At 39.4% G+C, this 18,695-nt stretch overlaps 1 protein-coding gene across 2 annotated transcripts in view; it reads right to left on the bottom strand.

Moving 5' to 3' along the window:
* adcy8 (adenylate cyclase 8 (brain)) overlaps positions 1-18,695 on the bottom strand; it is a 90,171-nt gene that overhangs the window by 8,920 nt on the left and 62,556 nt on the right. For both annotated transcript variants that reach the window (XM_056392321.1, XM_056392320.1), the window contains 6 exons: positions 14,895-14,995; positions 13,725-13,926; positions 12,118-12,207; positions 10,410-10,582; positions 9,472-9,550; positions 3,081-3,239 (listed from right to left, as the gene is read on the bottom strand). In XM_056392321.1, coding sequence (XP_056248296.1) covers positions 3,081-3,239; positions 9,472-9,550; positions 10,410-10,582; positions 12,118-12,207; positions 13,725-13,926; positions 14,895-14,995 — 804 coding nt within the window. The remainder of the gene's footprint in view (positions 1-3,080; positions 3,240-9,471; positions 9,551-10,409; positions 10,583-12,117; positions 12,208-13,724; positions 13,927-14,894; positions 14,996-18,695) is intronic.

The raw sequence follows: 18,695 nt of genomic DNA, 5'->3' as shown, positions 1-18,695 counted from the left end.
TGTCACCTGATTAATTCCAAAGATCATCAACACCTCTTCAGGGGTGTAGGAGCCTATTAATATCCCAGTGCTCCAGTATCTAAATCACGGAACAATAAACAGCCTGATTAATAATGTAACAAGTGATTAGGACCCAACCTATCCTAATGGATGCATTTTTAATCATGTCCTTTTTAATTAGGAACAAGCATGGGAGCAGAAGGATATCAGTTCTCCTCTCCTGACATTCATAATTCATCGGCCCGCTTGGCTTTTGTTCAGGAAGCAATGGAAGATCGGAGGAGTCGATAACAAAGGAGCCCGGACAAACGAGGACAATATGGCGATTTGACTCCGTCGTGCGATAACTGTCCTCTCTGCCGACCGCTACAATCAGTCATTATCCAGTTGGTAAATGAAGAACGCAGCAGAACGAACGGCTGAAGAAAGTTTTCCTGTCATGTTTTTTTTTCCTTAAAAGATAAAATATGTAACTTTTTCTTTGTACTTCACTGATATCAAACCCTGGTGATGGAGATTTAAATAGATCCATCCCAAAGTCATCTCGTCTTTTATCTTAATTGCTGGCAGCTCATTACTGAGTGACAGTGAAGTTATACGACAGTCTTTGATTAGGAAGTTTTCCCACTTTTAAAGTTTATTAAGCTTATAAATCTCATTAAAAGCGATGATCTTTTATTGTTAGTCGATCTGCTACTTTGGTCCAAACTCAAGAATCTCAATTTTATTTTGTCTGTACTGTACTTTGTTTTGAACTAATTAGCAAATGTTACACTGAGATATAGTGAACACGGTAAACACACCTGTTAACCATCAACATGTTAACATTGAGCCTGAGTGAAGCTTTACAGAGCTGCTTTGGCTCTAAACTCATTTACCAAATCCAAAAGTATGTGGACACCTCTTTATTGCTGTCTCAGCTACACCCATTGCTACCAGCTATATAAAATCAAGTAAACAGCCATGCAAACCCAATTAAAGGAGCTATTTGTAAGTTTTTGCTATTGCTACATAGCCGATGTTAGCATTAACAGCTGTTTACTTACCGGTCTATAAGAAAAGTTGTGAGTTCAGCAACAAACTTAATTCCTTTACTCACCAAGAGCTGTCTCCAGAGAGTTAAGTGGAAATGTTTAGGAGCAACAACAGCTCAGCCGCAAAGCGATAATCCAAAAATCAATTGTCCTCAGCTGCAACGCTCAGAAGCAGCGGACTACTGCAGGAAGCAACTTCAGCACAAGACCATGGGTTTCCATGGCAGAGATCCACTGGACCGTCAAAACAATGCATTCGAGGAGTTAGCAGCGATGTAAAGGTAATTTAATGTACAGTGAACGGGTTGAAACATGCACAAACCTGCACCAGCCCTACAGAAGGCCCATTAGTTATGTGCGTTAATGTATGAGTTCCCATTTTAGTCTTTTAATGAGTGCAGAGCAGCTCTATTCACTGGAAATTAAAGGCACAAAAGGAAAAAAGGTTAGAAGAGATAAGGTGAACAAAAAGAGAAACTCTGTAAAGTTTGACTCTCTGGAGAGTCGAGGCAGCTGAGTCACTGAGACAAATCAATGTGTTCTCTGCCGCTGACTGACAACATGTTATTAAAATCAAATCAAATGCATGCAACCAAAAAAAAAAAAAAACTCTACAAAGGTTTCTGGCTGAATGAACCGCCCCACCAATTCTCTCTCTCTTTACGCAATTGTTTGAAAAGCAGTTACACAGTCTTTTCTTTCCTTCGCCGACTGGAACACAGAAGCTCAGGGAGAACATTGTGACGAACACAGGCGACAGGAACAGGTTCTTCAGCGCAGACTGAGGTGGAGCACTGAAAGACTGAGAGTCAAAGGAGGCCTGAACCTGCCTCTTACTTTCATATATTTTATCCAAACAGTTGTTGTTGAACATCCATCATAGTTTGCAGACCAGCCTCAACTTTGACCAGCTGACTAACACGGCTCTCCCCTGTGCAGTTAGCTGTTATTATCAGTTTACTTCAGGTCCATTCACTTTCAGTTTGACCTCTAATTACAGTGGTTTAGATTTTTTCATGACTTTTTTTCAGCGACATCACAAAACTATAAAAAATAAGACCGAACTTGTAATCAACTGGAATAGATTCACTTCCTGCCTTAAAGACGCATCTAAGTGGATTTATGTGGGTTTGAAAATGAACTTCGACACTCAGATTAGTCTGAGGTGGATCATTCATCACTTTTTCTTTTTTCTTTCTTTTCTTTTTCTTTCTCAAAGTAAAGTTATCGTCACATTAAAGTTCTAATCTGTAACTTTTCCACATTAAATGTCTAAAACCATCTAGACCTGTGTTCTACATGTTGCTGAGTTGTGTTCTTACATCATCCCAAATGTTTCCATCAATTCTCAAACCAGAGAAATCTGTGATTTTACTCATGGTAACAGTACGTTTCATTGGTCGCCTTTCAGTGACATCATATCCTCTATGATCATGTGTCAGTGTGTTTGTCTGACAGAAGCTCAACATTGACTTCTATCTAGTTTTAAGCCACATACACTTTTGACACCTTGGTGGTTTTCAGCTCTATATTTGAAGCAGATGAAGGATTTTAGTTGTCGGACGTCTGGATCTGAAGTGACGTCCTGTCTTGTGTCACTGAAGAGCGTCAGTGAATCTCAGATTTTTTTAATGTGAAACTGCTTTATTCAGTGTTTCTACTGGTTTTAACCCCCTGGTGTGTTTGTTACGGAGAGGAGGACACCACTGATCCCACGCTATTTCACGACGTCACCCAACGCCATCTTTTGTTATTGTTTTGATTGAGAGACCCCAAGAGGCAGAAGTTACTAACCGTGTGTTTAATGCTGATGGAGACACATTAAACAACACCCCCCCTTCTGATGTGTTCACATGTTTGTTGGAGGTTCTGACATTTCAGAGTTTGCGAATGAGCTCCTGAAAGCCGAAAATCAAACTGTGTAACCTACGAAAAGATGATGGTGAGTTTGATTGTTTTTTTTGGATTTCAAGCGGCTCACCGACCGACTGTCGAGTTTTGGATTAGTTCCACAAACATACCGACAAAAATCAAGTTTGCACATACCTCGTTGTCCCGGTCCTTCTCCAGGAAGTGGCGGGCCACATGGCTGGGCAGGATGTTCCTCAGCATGTTCTCGTTGTGTTCTCTCAGCTCCTTCATCTCGTTGATCTCCTCTTTGGCCTGTACGCGCCACAGGAAGTCCAGTCGGGCTGTGTACTCCAACTGAGGACAAAGGAAACGCACAAGAAAAGACACGATGCATTTATTTGCATGTTTTGAATATTTCAAATGTGTTTGTTTTAATTGAATGTTGTCCAGTTGACAATTCAATTCAACAATTATTTTCCATTTTTTTCCAAACATTTTGTTCAACTTCTCAAAAATTCAGACGAACCCTTTCTTCAGATTTTCCAGACAGGTCCAAGACTTTGTTAATTGCTTAATTGCTTTAGAAAAATAAGGAGAAAGTTTGTTGTTTGTATCATTTAAATGATGGAAAGGCCAAGCCACGGCTCAACAGTGAACGGCTAAATTAAAAAAAATGTGTTAAAGGTTGGATCAATTATGAAACACGAGAGAGTGATCAATCTGAAGTGCAGCAAAAAGGATTCTAATGGGCAACACAAATTGCTTTTCTTGATGCACAATTAACACAAAGTCATTTGAGCACATCAGAGCCAAACAAAAGCAGCAGCGTTTAGTTTGTGCTTATTGAAGGGAGGAGGGGATGAAAAGTCAAGCGTCTCTCTCCCTGTCAATCGACGGAAACAGTTTTGTGATTAATTGTGGTATCAATTAGTCCCTTAATCACACGAGTGAGTAACATAACTTCAATCTCATTTTCTGTTTTCTCTAATTAAGAATGCACTGCCTGCGGCGCCGATTAGGCGGTGGGATAATGAGACGCCGGCCGATGAAATAACGGAGGTCGCTCAGTCGTTAACTAACCTGACCTCCGCTGTGCAGAGCTGGGTGACATGTTCGTTCAAAATGGCTTCTATTAACCCGCAGAGAAGCAGAGGGTGTTAATAAACACTTTACTCAGCTGCTGCCAGCTCGCACAGTGTTATTAGGTTTGCTGCAGAATAATGTCCAACTGCACAGTCATATGTTGTGATCTGACAGGCTGTTACCCAGCCAGCATTCAAACATATGAGGATATCTCACACACACACACACACACACACACACACACACACACACACACACACACACACACACACACACACACACACACACACACACACACACACAGAGTTTAGCAAAAACTAAAGTCTGAAACTGTTTATACTCGTACAAAGACTTTCTGCTTTTCCTTCGCCCCTTTTGAGAGAAACTGTTGTACTACAGTACACCAATGTACAAATACTCCATTACAAAATAAAAGCCCTGCGTTCAAAATCTTACCTAAGGATGGAAGTTCAACCTTAAGCCTTTTATGAAAGAGACATCCAGAGGAGGAGTGTATTTTGTAAGATAGGTACAAAGTCTTAATATGAAAAGCAACTAGTTACTATATCTGCCATTTAAATGTATGTGTATGCTGTAAAGTACACAAGTACCTTGAAATTGTGTAAATATACTTCATCACTGACTACATTTAGCAGACAGCTGAAGTCAGGCCATTGGACATTTACAGTTTACATTTGAAATGTATTTTAGAGACAAAGATACTTAGAGACTGTTTATGAGATCAGCTGGAACCTGCCAACTTACCTGTGAAGATCCACAACACTTTGTGACTTCATTAGTAAGAAAAGTGCTTAAATAATATTAAGATCATTATTTGAGACTGTGTACCGGTCAGTCATAGTAAATGCGTTTGAACACAATTCCATTTTCATTCATTCATTCATTTTCTACCGCTTATCCTCTAGTAGGGTCGCGGGGGGGCTGGAGCCTATCCCAGCATCTTCTCGGGCGAGAGGCCGGGTACACCCTGGACAGGTCGCCAGTCCATCGCAGGGCAAACACATAGAGACAGACAACCATTCACTTTCACAGCCACACCTATGGTTAATTTAGATTATCCAATTAGCCTAGTCCCCATTTTGCATGTCTTTGGACTGTGGGAGGAAGCCGGAGAACCCGGAGAGAACCCACACTTGCACGGGGAGAACATGCAAACTCCACACAGAAAGATCCCACGGCCGAGCCGGGACTCGAACCCGGAACCTTCTTGCTGTGAGGCAGCGCTAACCACTTCACCACCGTGCAGCCTAATTCTATTTTCAGTTTTTATCATTATTTGTATTTTATTTGAGTAAATTAAAGACCAAAACAAAGCTAGAAAGGTCTAACATCAATTATCACTGTCATCTTTCAGAAGTAAAGGGGGAAGTGGAGTGAAGTTATTTCTTGTTTTATCAGCACAAAACAGCTGTGTCCCAATTCAGGGGCCGCATCCTTCAGACGACGCGGCTTATGACGGCGTGGCCCTTCGTAGCCGTCGTAGACCACGAAGGCTGAACTGAAATGAGACGGTCTGGTCTACGGAGAACGTTAGCTGTTCAACTGAGCTGAAGCCTAACACTTACATTTGAAAGTGTAATCCTCAGGCTCTCCCTCCATGAGGGATCCACCGGGGTGCCCAGGAAAAGAAGGCCGCATTTCTCGGCTCTATTTGAAAGAGCCTTTGAATTGCGGCAGCCTGGTCGCGCCACTGTGACGCAATTGGTCTGCAGATGCAGCCTGATGCGGCCCCTGAATTGGGACACGAACCTCTTGGCAAGGATGCTAGAAGTTTCTGATTCTGACATCACAGACTGTTGTCAAACCAACTGTCAAAAATTGTTTTTATTTTTTATTCAAACATGACTTTCTTTAAATTTAACCGACTAGTTTTAGCTGCATAAACACAAACCACAACAAACCTCTGGGTTCTTACAGACCACACATAATTACCTATTTTGTTGTTTAGGTATATGACGACCTTAATTTCCTTAATTAAAGTATTTGATTTCTTGGTATACGACTGGTGCCATTAACATCTCTGATTAACCTGCTGGTCTTAAAATGATTTCAGAGAAAAGAAACTCATTTGAAAATAAGAGCCTTGTCAGCAGCCCCTGTAATGAAACGCTTCATGCTGGCTGTGCTTTATAATGTAATTACTGCTCTGACAGGAAGCAGCGCTAGTGAAGAACAACCTCAACTGGCTTGTGGCCTCTGTTGCCATTAGTTTATTATGTAAACGGTCTCTGGCTCAGTTTCAGCTGCTGCTTCTGGAGAAGCAAAAATCAGCCTCACGCAGCAGAAAACACATGGAACCTGCTTAATTCATTACATTCATTTGTATCGTTTATACTTAAATGCACGAGAACACACAAATTCTGTAATCATCAGTCATCTGCTCACACAATAAGTGATGTGTGCTTGTGCTTGCTTTGGCATAATGTCAATGGAAAATGTGAGTTATTGTGAACACATCATACATAACACATTGTGGAGACATCATACAAAACACTCACATTTAACGAGCGCTCAATGAGAGTGAGGTTCTTATAATGAAAGAGGCTGTGAAGAAGAACAAAGCAGCGACAGAGTGTCCTCCATCTTTCTGCTCTAAAAGGCTCTTCTGCACAAAACGACAAAAAAATCACCTAAACGTCTCCGCTGAAAGAAGCTCTAACTAATGTTTTTACACCCGCTGTGTTTTCTCGACAACGGCCGACAGCGCTGTGAGTTTTCAGCCACAAAGGAAAAGGCCTGATCATTCGGTGCAGAGAGTGAAACGATGAAGCTGCTTTATTATCTCAGTGTTTAGCTTGGTGATGTATTACCTGTTTTCCTTCATCTCTACGTGTTCCTGTGGGATCTCCGCTGTCCTCTGTGAAAATGTGAGGTGTTATTACTGTGTGAGTCATATATTATATGGCAAGTAGCAATGAGACTGCTGAACCCACCATTAAAAAGATGTCCACATACTTTTGGCAAGAGATTTGGTAAATGTTTCTCAAGAGTTTGGAGCTGTAGCAGCTCCATGACGTTCAGAGTTCAGCAACAAACTTCATTCCTTTACTCCAGCGGTGGAAAGCAACAACAATGAAGTTAGCATGCTAAGCATGTAAGTTTTACAAATAGCCCTTTCAAGAAAACACTAGTTCAACACTAAGAAGCTGTGTCTCATTTAGCAAAGCACAATATAAAGAAAACACATAAGAAATAAAGGGAATGATTGAAATCGATGTAACTCCAGCAGCAGCATAAAAACTCTCACTACACTCACCTCACCTAAAAACTGTGAAAGAATTTAGTTTCAACATAAAAAACTCAATGTGGGTGGAAAAGAATTTTCCTCCAAAACATTTTAGACAAGCTGAATATAATTTACAGGAGACAGAGCTGGAGGATAACACCTGCTGTGAGTCTGACCACTAAGAGAGTCAACAGTACTTTTTCTCACACAGAACTAATTTTACCCAAAATTCATTAAGGTTATTTGGCAGAAAGGACAGAGCCAATTACAGAGCTCACAATGTGTTTGAACCTGGCACATCGAACAATTAACGCTCCACTAAAGAGAAAGCTGGATCGCATTTGGCACCGCGGACGTCCCTGTTAAGAGGAAACAGTCTCTTTCATATGCGCTCTTTTCTCTCAGCCTGATGCAGCTCTCACAAACAGCCTCTCAGAGCGGCGACACTTCCACACCTCACGCTGCGAGCTGCCATTGTCTCTGCTTTTCCAAACAAGTGGCAGAATTGACCCGGGGAAAATCAATATGCCACTGGGTGACTTCAAATGCGGCTGCTCTATACTTTCATGGGGGCTACAAAGGACCCTCAATTACGACCTTCTCTCCTCCATCTCTGGCCGTCGCCAAGCCGCTGAACAGCACGATCAAAGGTTGCCATAGAGAAAAGTATGAAAGCGACACGGTGATACCAGCTTCCTCCAGGCTGATGACTCTGACTGCATGTTTATCAAAACGGCTTGTTATTTTGTATCAGATGTGTGAAGGGAGACACGTTTGTTTATGTGAGTACCATTTAGAGGTTAGATGTTATACAGCAATGAAACATATTAAAGTATCAAAAGTGTTGCTTCTCAATATTTTTGGTCTGTGACCCTGTCTACTTGTACTGCTTTGTCACAGTTTACATATGTTGAGCATCATGTTCCAGTAAAAGGGAGGTGGCTGGGATTTAATTTGATGTAGTCAATGATATTAAGAAACATTTCCATGATTTCTCTGTTTAGTAAGTGGGACAATTTCTTCAGTCGAAAGTAGTTCAGATGCATTGACGGTAAATAAAGACGGATGTAGCCTCTGTGACGTCACCCACAGGTTTCTGAAGAGCAGTTTTGAAGCTCAGAGTGAGCTGCTCCGCTGTCGCCATCTTGGCAGTGCCTGACTCCACCCCTAACTCCTAGCTAATCAAAAAAAAAAAAAAATAGGCAAAGATGAGGGGCGTGTGTGGAGCTGAGACTTCAGTGCATGATGCCGGTTTGTAGCAAGCATACACTCACCCACCTGTCACTCAAAGAGGCCACGCCCTCAATTATACATAACTGTAAGCGAATTAACGAAGGAAGGAAATTAGCTCCAAAACTGTTTTTGTACCAGGCTGTAAACATGTTTCTTTCTGCTGTAAAGTTGGACATTTTAACATGGGAGTCTATGGGGACTGACTCACTGTTGGAGCCAGACTCTAGTGGCCATTAGAGGAACTGCAGGTTTTGGCAAATTTTTTGCTGCTTGGGATCAACACATCTACTCTCAAGATCTGAGTGTCACTGCAAACGACGTCTCAAGTCTCAAGTCTAAAGTCTACATCTCTGATTTCTACATGTGAATTAAAAACAGGGGCAGGAGGAGTCATGGCAGCTTATTGGTTCCATCTCAGTCATTTCATCGCAATGTTGCCACTGGCTCCAATGGGTTACTCGACTGTTTAGGTGATGACTTTTGTTTATATCGTTATTATTTATGACTATATTTATGTATGATAGAGAAAGACAAAAAGAAATGTAGTTATCATGTTTTGGGGTGAATTGTGTCAACAACACACTGATGATGCATATTTTCCAGTGAGTGATATAATTTTTTAAAACTCCTCATCTTGTTTAAACACCATTATGACTACAGTTGTCTGTCTCTTTTCTGTTTTTCTTCTTCTCTTGTTATTATTACTTCAGGTTTGCTGCTAACACTAATTAGATGGCTGCATAGCAACAAGAATGATGCAACGTTCCTCAGGCCCACTACATTCTGGTCCTCTCTGTAACTACCATGTAACGGAAAGGTTCACCATTTTTCATCCCACGTATTCATGTTATCTATAATCACGCAGAGCTCGACATCAACAGCATCTTTAGATTTGGGAATCTGCTGCTTTAATTTTTTGGACTATTTATAAAAGTCTTTCTTTCTGGAGGAGAATATGACGGGGAGAGCTTTATGTTAATCTCTTCTTCAGTCTTCTTCCACTGATTATGAGACTGGTCTCACCTGCTGGCCGTGGTAAAACACTGCGAGGAGGAACATGGCCATCAGGAGCAACGACGTCTCTTTAGTTCCCAGGAAGTTTCTGTTGGAACAAGAAGACGGGTGCATCACAATCTGAAGTTAAACTTATTACTTTGTTTCCATGCTTTTAATTTTCCTTAGAGTTTAACAAACAAGGACACATGATCTAATACATGTTGACCTGTCTGAATTTGTAAGTCCCCTAAAGCACCAACATTTGTCATGAAGACAATGATGTTTGAAGTTTTGAAGACAAGGTCCTCCTGCAATATTTATAGTACAGCTCATAAAAAGCCTCTGGAGACGGAAAATGAAGAAGGAAATGGGGCAAAAAAACAAAAAGAGCTGCTGATTCGCTGATATATATATAGAGTATTTGTGTTGCAAAGTGTTTCCATTATAGATTTGTTTTTTCCATTTTAAAGGTATGTCAGCCATGTCAGTTTTCACCTGAGGTCCTTTACTGTCAGTTCCCATAAGGCTTCAAAGAAACGTTCCCTATGAAGCTCATACTGTATAGAAACCTCTTCTTGAAAGCTTTCTAGTGCTTTTTTTTTTCTTAACCAGTGTATAATTGGTAGACCCTCCGGATGCCTTCGTACATTGTCACTGTAAAGGTCATTGTACGATGACCGCCAACGCCTGTGAGATGAGTTTTCTCACATTTGCAACATTTAGAGAAAAAAAAGGTCAGTGTGGCTCCCTGGTGTGTTTTAAGGAGGAAGGGGTGAGGAAACAGACAAAAAAATGAAGATACATTAAAGCACCTATCTTTACTTTAACACATGTGCTTAATTAAGAATTAGGCAGTAAATGCTGTGAAATCTAAGCGAATCATTTCCTGTACAAGTTTCAGTCATGTTTTATTCTTGAGACACTGAACATCACACTGGCTGAACACGTCATTCAAAAACACTCACTCTGTGTTGTGGTGGACGGTGTCGTAACGGACAAACAGCGAGGTGTAGAAAGCCTCGGTCAGCAGCGAGTAGATGGCGATCATCACCAGCAGCACCGCCAACTTCAACACCGAGTTCAGCCGCAGGAAAACCGCGCACGTCACCATCGCCAGGACCCCCGTAAACACAAAGTACTGCAGGAACAGAAAGAAAGATGTGATTGTTAGGTCATCAGGTCCATGCTTTACTTCCACATTTTATACACAACTTTTATATTATATAAATTATATTGTATCCAGGTCACTTTGTCTGATAATTTACTTCATGACTAAATACCTACAAAACTAACGACACTGCCATCAGTCTCAGCTGTACCTACCTTCGTCAGTTAGCAAATGATAGCATGCAAACATGCTAAACTAAGATAGCTGTTAGCGTGCTATTAGTATTTAGAGTGTGTAGCCTTCCTATGTACAATTCTGAAAGCAATACTCCATTCAGGATTACATTCCAATAATGATAGAGCAGTGGTTCTCAAAATGGTCCTTGAGGGGGTTCCTGGGGGTCCCCAGCAAAAAGGGGGATTATTTATTTTCTGCAATAAAACATTTAAGAGCAGATCTTTCATCACATGGGGGTCTGTGGTCTAATCTGTGTCAGTTTAGCTGTCCTCGATCTGAAAAAGTTTGAGAACCACTGCGTTTGAGAACCAGAAAAAAGGTATATTTAAAGGTCCCATATTGTATAAAGGTGGATGTCCATGTGTTGTTTGATTATAAAGCAGGTCTAGGTTCTATATTAATACTGTGAAAGTATCAAAGCCTCAGTCCACAGAGAAATGCACACAGACTGTATTCAGAAACTGAGCCTTAAAATCAGCCGTCAGGACTTCTGGAACTTTGTGATGTCACAACAAAGCAGTCACCGATCTCAGCCATGTGCCTCAGCCAGAGCCTCCTCTCTTCTGATTGGCTCACTGACCTGTTGTTACTAGAGCTCCAGAGAGAAGCCTGAGAGAGGATGTGTAAAACTACATTGAGATGGTTTTTGACCTAAAAAAAAAGCTCTCAAAAATACCTTCTTATGGATCAACACTTCAAATAAAACACAGGAGAAGAGGAAGATATGGACCTTCAAGAACAGAGTGGTAAAAATTGAAGCAGCTAAGATCTTGAATTTATTCTGTAGTATGAGTCGAAAACACTTCATATCCCATAATGCAACTCAATGTCATAATGTCTCCTTCCATCCATCAGCTGGTTTCACAGGCTAATTTGGCAGCAACATTTTTGAACTTGTGTCTGATCTAATATCCCACTATGGCTAAAAAAAGAAAAAAGAAAAAGTCAATAACTCTTCTTCATGTATCTAAAACCATCTGACTTGCACAGGCAAGCTTTCTTGATGCTGGGGACTGAATAAGTTAGTGATATATATATATATGCAGCGATATGTGACTCGACCCCGGCTTGGAGCGATAAAAAATGTCGCCCCCTTATCAGCTCCATCAATTGCTGCATATTGTGTGAACAAAATAACATAACAGATATTTTCTCTGTGACATTCAGACAGCTCCATCAGTCGCCGCTGTCAGGTGAGACCTCCCTCTGGGTGCGAGCAGATGTTGGAGATGTTTAATTCATCATCTCGCCGCCGTCGCAGAAGTAAAAAAAAAAAACACAACAGATGGAAGTGACTGCAAGATTCAGACACCTCATTTAGTGGGTACCTCTGGGTAGAAGCAGATGTCTGGGATGGAGGCTGACTCGTTGTACGTCTGGTTCCTGAAGGTGCTGGACTTGTCAAAGTCGCACCACAGCTGTGAGAGGAGACCAACAGCGGAGGGATTATTGTTATTGTACAGTATTAAACCGATGCAGGATTAGTACAAAAAAATACCCCGAATCCCTTCTCATACATTTTTTCATCAAGCCTTTAATCTTTCAAGATGCTCGTGTCAGAAACTAACATCTGATCTGTGAGTAAACAGGACGAGGTTCAGCTCTCTCGGGAAGCTGATCGTTTCTGACCTCTCAGAGAAATAAACCGCAACACGTTCATATCAATAAACAGCTCATCCTTTACAGGAGGTGGTGTCCAGTTTCTGAGAGAAGCTTCTTCCTGTCACACACGACCTGATGCAATGAAATTTGGGGTTTGTTTGATACAAACAAATGAAGGTGAGCAACAGAATCAACAGAGTTCAGCTTCATGCTTCAGCTGATAGATTTAAAACAATGTTAAAGAAAACAAAGAGTAAGGGAAAAGTGCGACATGAAGCTGAGCTGAAATGATACAATAGCACATAAGTTACATAACATCATTTACATAAATAAGATATTTAGTTTATTTGGTTTCATTGGTTTTCATCAGTTTCATTAAAAAAGAAATAAGATAAATCTCATATTCTATAAATCAATAAATGCTTAAGGATACAGAGGATAACTATCATTATCACTATCATTATTATTGTTATACTATATGTAGGAGTTCATTAGTTTAATTTGAAAGGTTTAAGTGACTGACATGAAGATCTTACATTAAATCCGATGTCTTATTGTGCATTCAGTTTTTATACCATTTGAAGGCCTGTGTGTGTTGGTGAGATTTAAGGATTTCATTTGAATGTTTTGCAGGAAATCGGTCACTGTTTCACCACTAGTCTTATAGGATAAATCTGGTGATATTCAATGTTGTCAGTAAATCCCATGAAAAGACCAGGAACTGCAGTGTGTGTGTGTTTGTGTGTGTGTGTGTGTGTGTGTGTGTGTGTTTATCTACAGTCTGATATATCTTATTCCTCTGAGCCACAGAGCTCCATCGTTTCTGTTGCACTGGATGGCATGTTCCTTCATCACCATGAACACACACACTCTAGTTTATTTTCACTCCGATTCACACACACACACCGTCCTGCTGCCGCAAGTACTCTGTAGAGAAACAAACGTGGATTAATCCGCCACCGAAAATAGTCCCCAAGAAATCCACAGTTTTTCTTGTGTGTGTTTGATAAGTTTGAATTACTGAGCCTTCTTTTAATCAAAGTTTACATTTGTGAGCTGTTTTTAAAGCTTCAGCAGGAACTGACTGACTTGGGTCTTTGTGTCACAGAAATCAAAACGCATTGAGAGGTGGTCTAACTTCTTATTTTAATGATATTTGTTGAAAACTGTCAAGAAATCCTGTTGAAACTCTTACTACAATTTTCTATCTCAATTAAAGTTTTATTTTCAAGATTAAGTTTAGACACCAAGATTAAGATAAGAATAGGACACACAGACTCCATAAATATTCATAAATAACAAATAATAATCTGACACTGGAAACTGAACTCACTATATTGATCATGGCCGCCAGAAAGTTGATGAGGATTGAGACGAAGATGATGACGTTCCGTGCAGCGTAGGTCTCGTTGATCCAGCAGCAGGCTTTTCGCAGGACCAGAGGCAGACACTTGTAGTCCTCCGCTGTAGTAACTAGGACCAGGCAGGAGTGGAGGACGATGAGGACGGAGAACTGGATCACCATGGTAACCATCCTTCAGAGACATGATAAATAGCAAAATAATAATAATGATAATAACAATAATATAACAGCTGTGGGCTGACGTACAACATTTTCAGACTGGACTTTCACATTAAACACATTAAACCTTTGAATTCACAACAGAAACTGAGACTTTATCTCATAATTATGACTTCTGTCTCTGACTTGTGACAAATTTTGATCTGAAAACGATCAGATCTGTGTCTCAAAATGACAAGGAAAAGATGCCATCATTTCTCGATTGATATCCCATAATTGAGAGAATGGTGTTTCTTAACAAAATATGGATTCTGCAATTACATCTCACAGATAGTTTCTTTCATCAGACTGAAACATGTTTTCTTCAGCAATACATTTCAAACATCTTGTCATTTAACAAAGAAATAAAATGGCTAATTTGTTAGCATTCAACACCAGGCTCCTGGACATGCGGCAGAGAAATGCATGGTTCTTTTCCTGGGCAGTGAGGGCTCCGACAGGTGGATCCCTCATGACCCAACCCTGGTAACCAACCCCGGTAATGAAAGCAAACAACACCGACAAAGAGCCTGAGGATTACACTTTTAAACGTAAGTATCGTGTTTCAGCTCCAAGGAACAACCAAGGACCTTAAAACCTCAAGTTTTTGTTAAAAAAAAATGTATTTATGGTCAAGGTTGCTAGGTGACAGATGCCATGCTTTGCGACACAACGGTAAGGGTGAAAATCCTCTGTAGGCGCAGACTGTCTCATTTCAGTACGGCTGCAAAGACACATCCTCCAGAGTATGCAGCGCCTGAACCGGGACACAGCTCTGGACTACAAATCACTCCAGTGGTCAAACTTGAGCCAAGAACATGCAATATTCTTAGGAGCCTTAGCCAGGTGTTGCTGAGCAGGACAGAAGTGAACCTGGAGTGTTCTTTGTTAAATATCTTTCAGTCAGAACTCTCCACCATGTTGACGGACTGTTGTTTTTACCTGGCAGAGGGAAGCAGGCTTTGGATGGTTGTGATGAAGATGAGCACGATGAAGGCGCACACCAGGTTGGACTTGAACACCTCGTCCCTCATCTGGGAGTACTGCACCGTGAAAGGGAAGAAGAAGAAGACGAGAGGGAGAAAGAGGAGGTGAGAGGGGGAGGAAGATGGAGAAACAAGTTTTCAGACGAACAGAGAAACTGAAGACACTGAACCCTCCTCAAACACAGCAGTGCACTGCCACAGATGCATGCGACGGGTCAGACACAAGCGTTAGAGAGAGACAGGAGCCGGTGGGTTAGCCGCGGGGTCCTGGGGAAGGTGCGAAGCTGACAAGCGCGACGCTAGCTGTTAGCCGTCGGCTATTAGTGATTGGCCGAGTCAGAGACACAAACTGAGAGCGCTTCTCTCAAAATGAGCTGAACTGAGGGGCCAGACATTTCAACTGAATTGAAACTAGATTTGAAATGTTGTTAATGAACTTAGTTTTTTTATTTCAAAGGTTTTATTGACTGAAATATCAATGCTTACAACTCAAACACAAAAGTAAAACGCCTGCAAATCAGTGGAGGTTAATAATTATTTACTGTTTAAATGTGGTTTTTAGATACTTTTAGAAGACTTCCCACTATTCCCTCACTGTATTTCATAGCCTCACAAACATTTATCTGACGGCTGAGATTTTAACTTAAAAATGAGATAAACATGGGCTTTGTCAGGTATCATGTATCATCTCCATAACGCAAACTTTAGAGAAAATGCTGTTATCCTTCATGAAATATACAAAGAGATGCAAAATGTTTTTGTTTTTTTTAATACCAACTTATAATCACTTTTACTTCAGGCTAATTGGATTGCAGGACTTGGTATTACTAATCTTACTTTTGTAGTATTGATTTATATTTTCATTCATTTTATTAAAATTTTATTTATCTAAAGCTCACTAATAACGGGTTATATCTAATTTGTTTACAACTACTCAAGCAGAAATGTAAAAATTCTTTATTGTATTTATTTACTGATACGATTACAAAATAACGAGCCTGGTTGACGTGTTACAGCGTATAAAGAGCAGTTTCCACATATTGATTTTAATTTAATTATATATTTTTCAAAATATTGAACTATCCCTTTAAAAATGCACTCTAAAATAAAAATGAAATAGAATAACTTTTCATATAAAGTGAACATGTACGCATTGTAAGCTTTACTTAAATTTTAGTTAAAAAGCAGTTTTTCTGAATTAAACTGAATATTTCCTTCACTTCTGCAGAAAAGTGATGAGTTTTTATTTTCATGATTTCACGGGGGTTTATTGACATAAGAGGAGGGAAGTGTCTGGTGCTTGACAACGCGAGCATAAGCATTTCCTGAAGGAAGCCCCGTGCTGATGTAAGACTCTAGACTAGATGATTCATCAGTCTGGACCGACAGCCAGACTCGTCTCAGTAGTAAACTCTCCAACCCCCCCCCCCCCCCCCCCCCGTGACCCCCGCTGCCCCAGTCCTCGCTCTGTCTCTTTCTCAAAGGGTGCTGGGAAATTAGCAAGAGGATGCTTCACGTTTCGTCACAACTTTGGCAGAAAAAAAAATGAGGGAGGCCAACAGCAAATCACTGCACATTTACTGAAGAGGTTAAGAGGTCAACCAAAAAATTATTATTAAAAAAAAAAAAATGTTGGAAAAGTTGGGAAAATGGCAGTAGGATTCAAAGGGAAACACAAATGTGGAGGAGGAAACGGGCCAGTATGGAGGTCAACTCAAAGGTCAAAGATGGGCTCACTCAAGGAACAAAAATCAAACAAACAAAAAAAAAAAAAAACATGGGGAAAAGTTGGACAAAAAGCTCCAGAAGTGCATCACATTCACCAAAGTAAAAGAACATTTTCTTATAATAAAGATTTCCATATCTCATGATTATAACATCTCAAAATTATGAGAGAATTAGATTAAGTACTCTGTCAAAACAGTGCTATCGGCTGTTTCATTGGAATGTGTTGCTATGGAAACAACTTGTCCAAGTTAACTTTCTGGCTGGCTGGTTACACTGAACACTGCAACTGTAAATAAAATTATAAAATAAAAAAATTAATTCATAAAATTATAGTGTTTATGTACATGTATGTGTCAAAGCCTCAAACAAAACAGGACAGAAAGCAAATCAACCCTTTTAATGATTATTATTATTATTAATAATTAATTTAATTATTTATAGTAATATATATGTAATAACAATAATAATGAATTAAAAAAACAACTTCCACCCTGCCTTGAAGCTCACTGAGTGAAATATTCAAATCCAAGACTCCATGTTTTTTATTGTTCCTCCATTCAATTAAATGTAAATTTTCTTGTAGTCTTGCATAGAATTTTAGACACATTTCCCCAAAATTCAGCCTGATATATTTGGTATAATATGAATAAAATAAAGTTCTGTGGATTTTAACAATATTTGGCAAAACAGGATTAGTTTGTATTGACTGACCCTACATCTGATTTTTGAGGGATTAATTCAGGAGGATGTCTTCATAGACCCGCCTTATCAAATAATAATAACGACTTTAATCATGTTGATCTTTTGTCGTAATTTTACAATAAATACCCAGTTGTCTAAAGAGCACATTTAGAGTTAGAAAATGAAGTCATAGTTTAGCTTCTGGACTCAGTTTCCTCTACTGTATTCTATGTCTTATACCTACAGCCTATAGAGCTGAATGTGCTTTTCTTGTTTTGTTTTCTGATTGTGGTAGTCTAGTCTGGACTAGAAGAAATCGAGTAAAAAATATGAAATGTAAAGTCATAATTATAGGATATGGAAGCTGCAATTTTGATAAAGCAACTGGATTTTTTATGCTTTTTGTAGAGTGAATGCAATGCACTCCTGTAAAAAGAGAAAGAAAAAAGACAAGTTGAACAAGTCAACTTTTTCCATCAAAATGTAAAAGGTTAACCGGTCCATGGCACGGACCTTTGGTCATGAGTAAACTGAAGGGGGTTCTGCAAATCAGCATTGCCAGACATCAATGAATCACCCAGCTGCTCTGTGCTCGTTGAAGCAAAAATCAAAGCTCTTTTTTTTTATTATTTCAGAATCTCACATGAGTCATGGTGAAGTTGATTTATTGGTATTACATGTGTTAATGTTGCAAAGAGTAAGATTCGGGTCACCATGTTTATTTATCAACATTAGTATGTTCATAAAGTCTAAAGTGTTCCACCTTTTTATTATCGCCAATTAATAAATTACTTTTAATTAAGTTACACTTGATCTTAGGAGTGATAGTTTGACTTGATTCACTTGCAGAAATTTCAACTGCACCTCATAAAGTGGATCCTGCAAAACCTGGATCTACTAAAACTGATTAAGATAATGCTAGTGTGAATGTTGCACTAATAAATAAATATAAACAAATACAATAAATTTGCATATTAATGATTTCATTCATTTATTAGATGAGGAATTAATGATTTAATTTAAAACTGGAATCGCAAAATCAATTATGACTTTAATTAAGACTTTGAATATTGCAAATTGCAAAATGTTATAAAATTGGAACTCTATTGTTAAAGCAAGAAAAACGAGCTGCAAGATGGAATATGAATGGCTGACACTACACCAAAAACAAAATGTCAAAGCCTTAAAAAATGTTTTTTCAATTTACACTGTAAAATGTAATTATTTCAATCTTTTAAAAAAGGAAGAGAAAACAGAATTATTAATTGGCAAATGTATTTATTTTTTTAGTCTGAATTTATTTGGGAATCATCTAAATGCAAATTCAGTGTATAATACTTAATACTAT

Source organism: Seriola aureovittata, chromosome 12 (assembly GCF_021018895.1).
Source record: "Seriola aureovittata isolate HTS-2021-v1 ecotype China chromosome 12, ASM2101889v1, whole genome shotgun sequence".
NCBI classification, from domain to species: Eukaryota; Metazoa; Chordata; class Actinopteri; order Carangiformes; family Carangidae; genus Seriola; species Seriola aureovittata.
The sequence above is the reverse complement of the archived record's forward strand: the minus strand, read 5'-3'. Positions and strand labels throughout refer to the sequence as shown.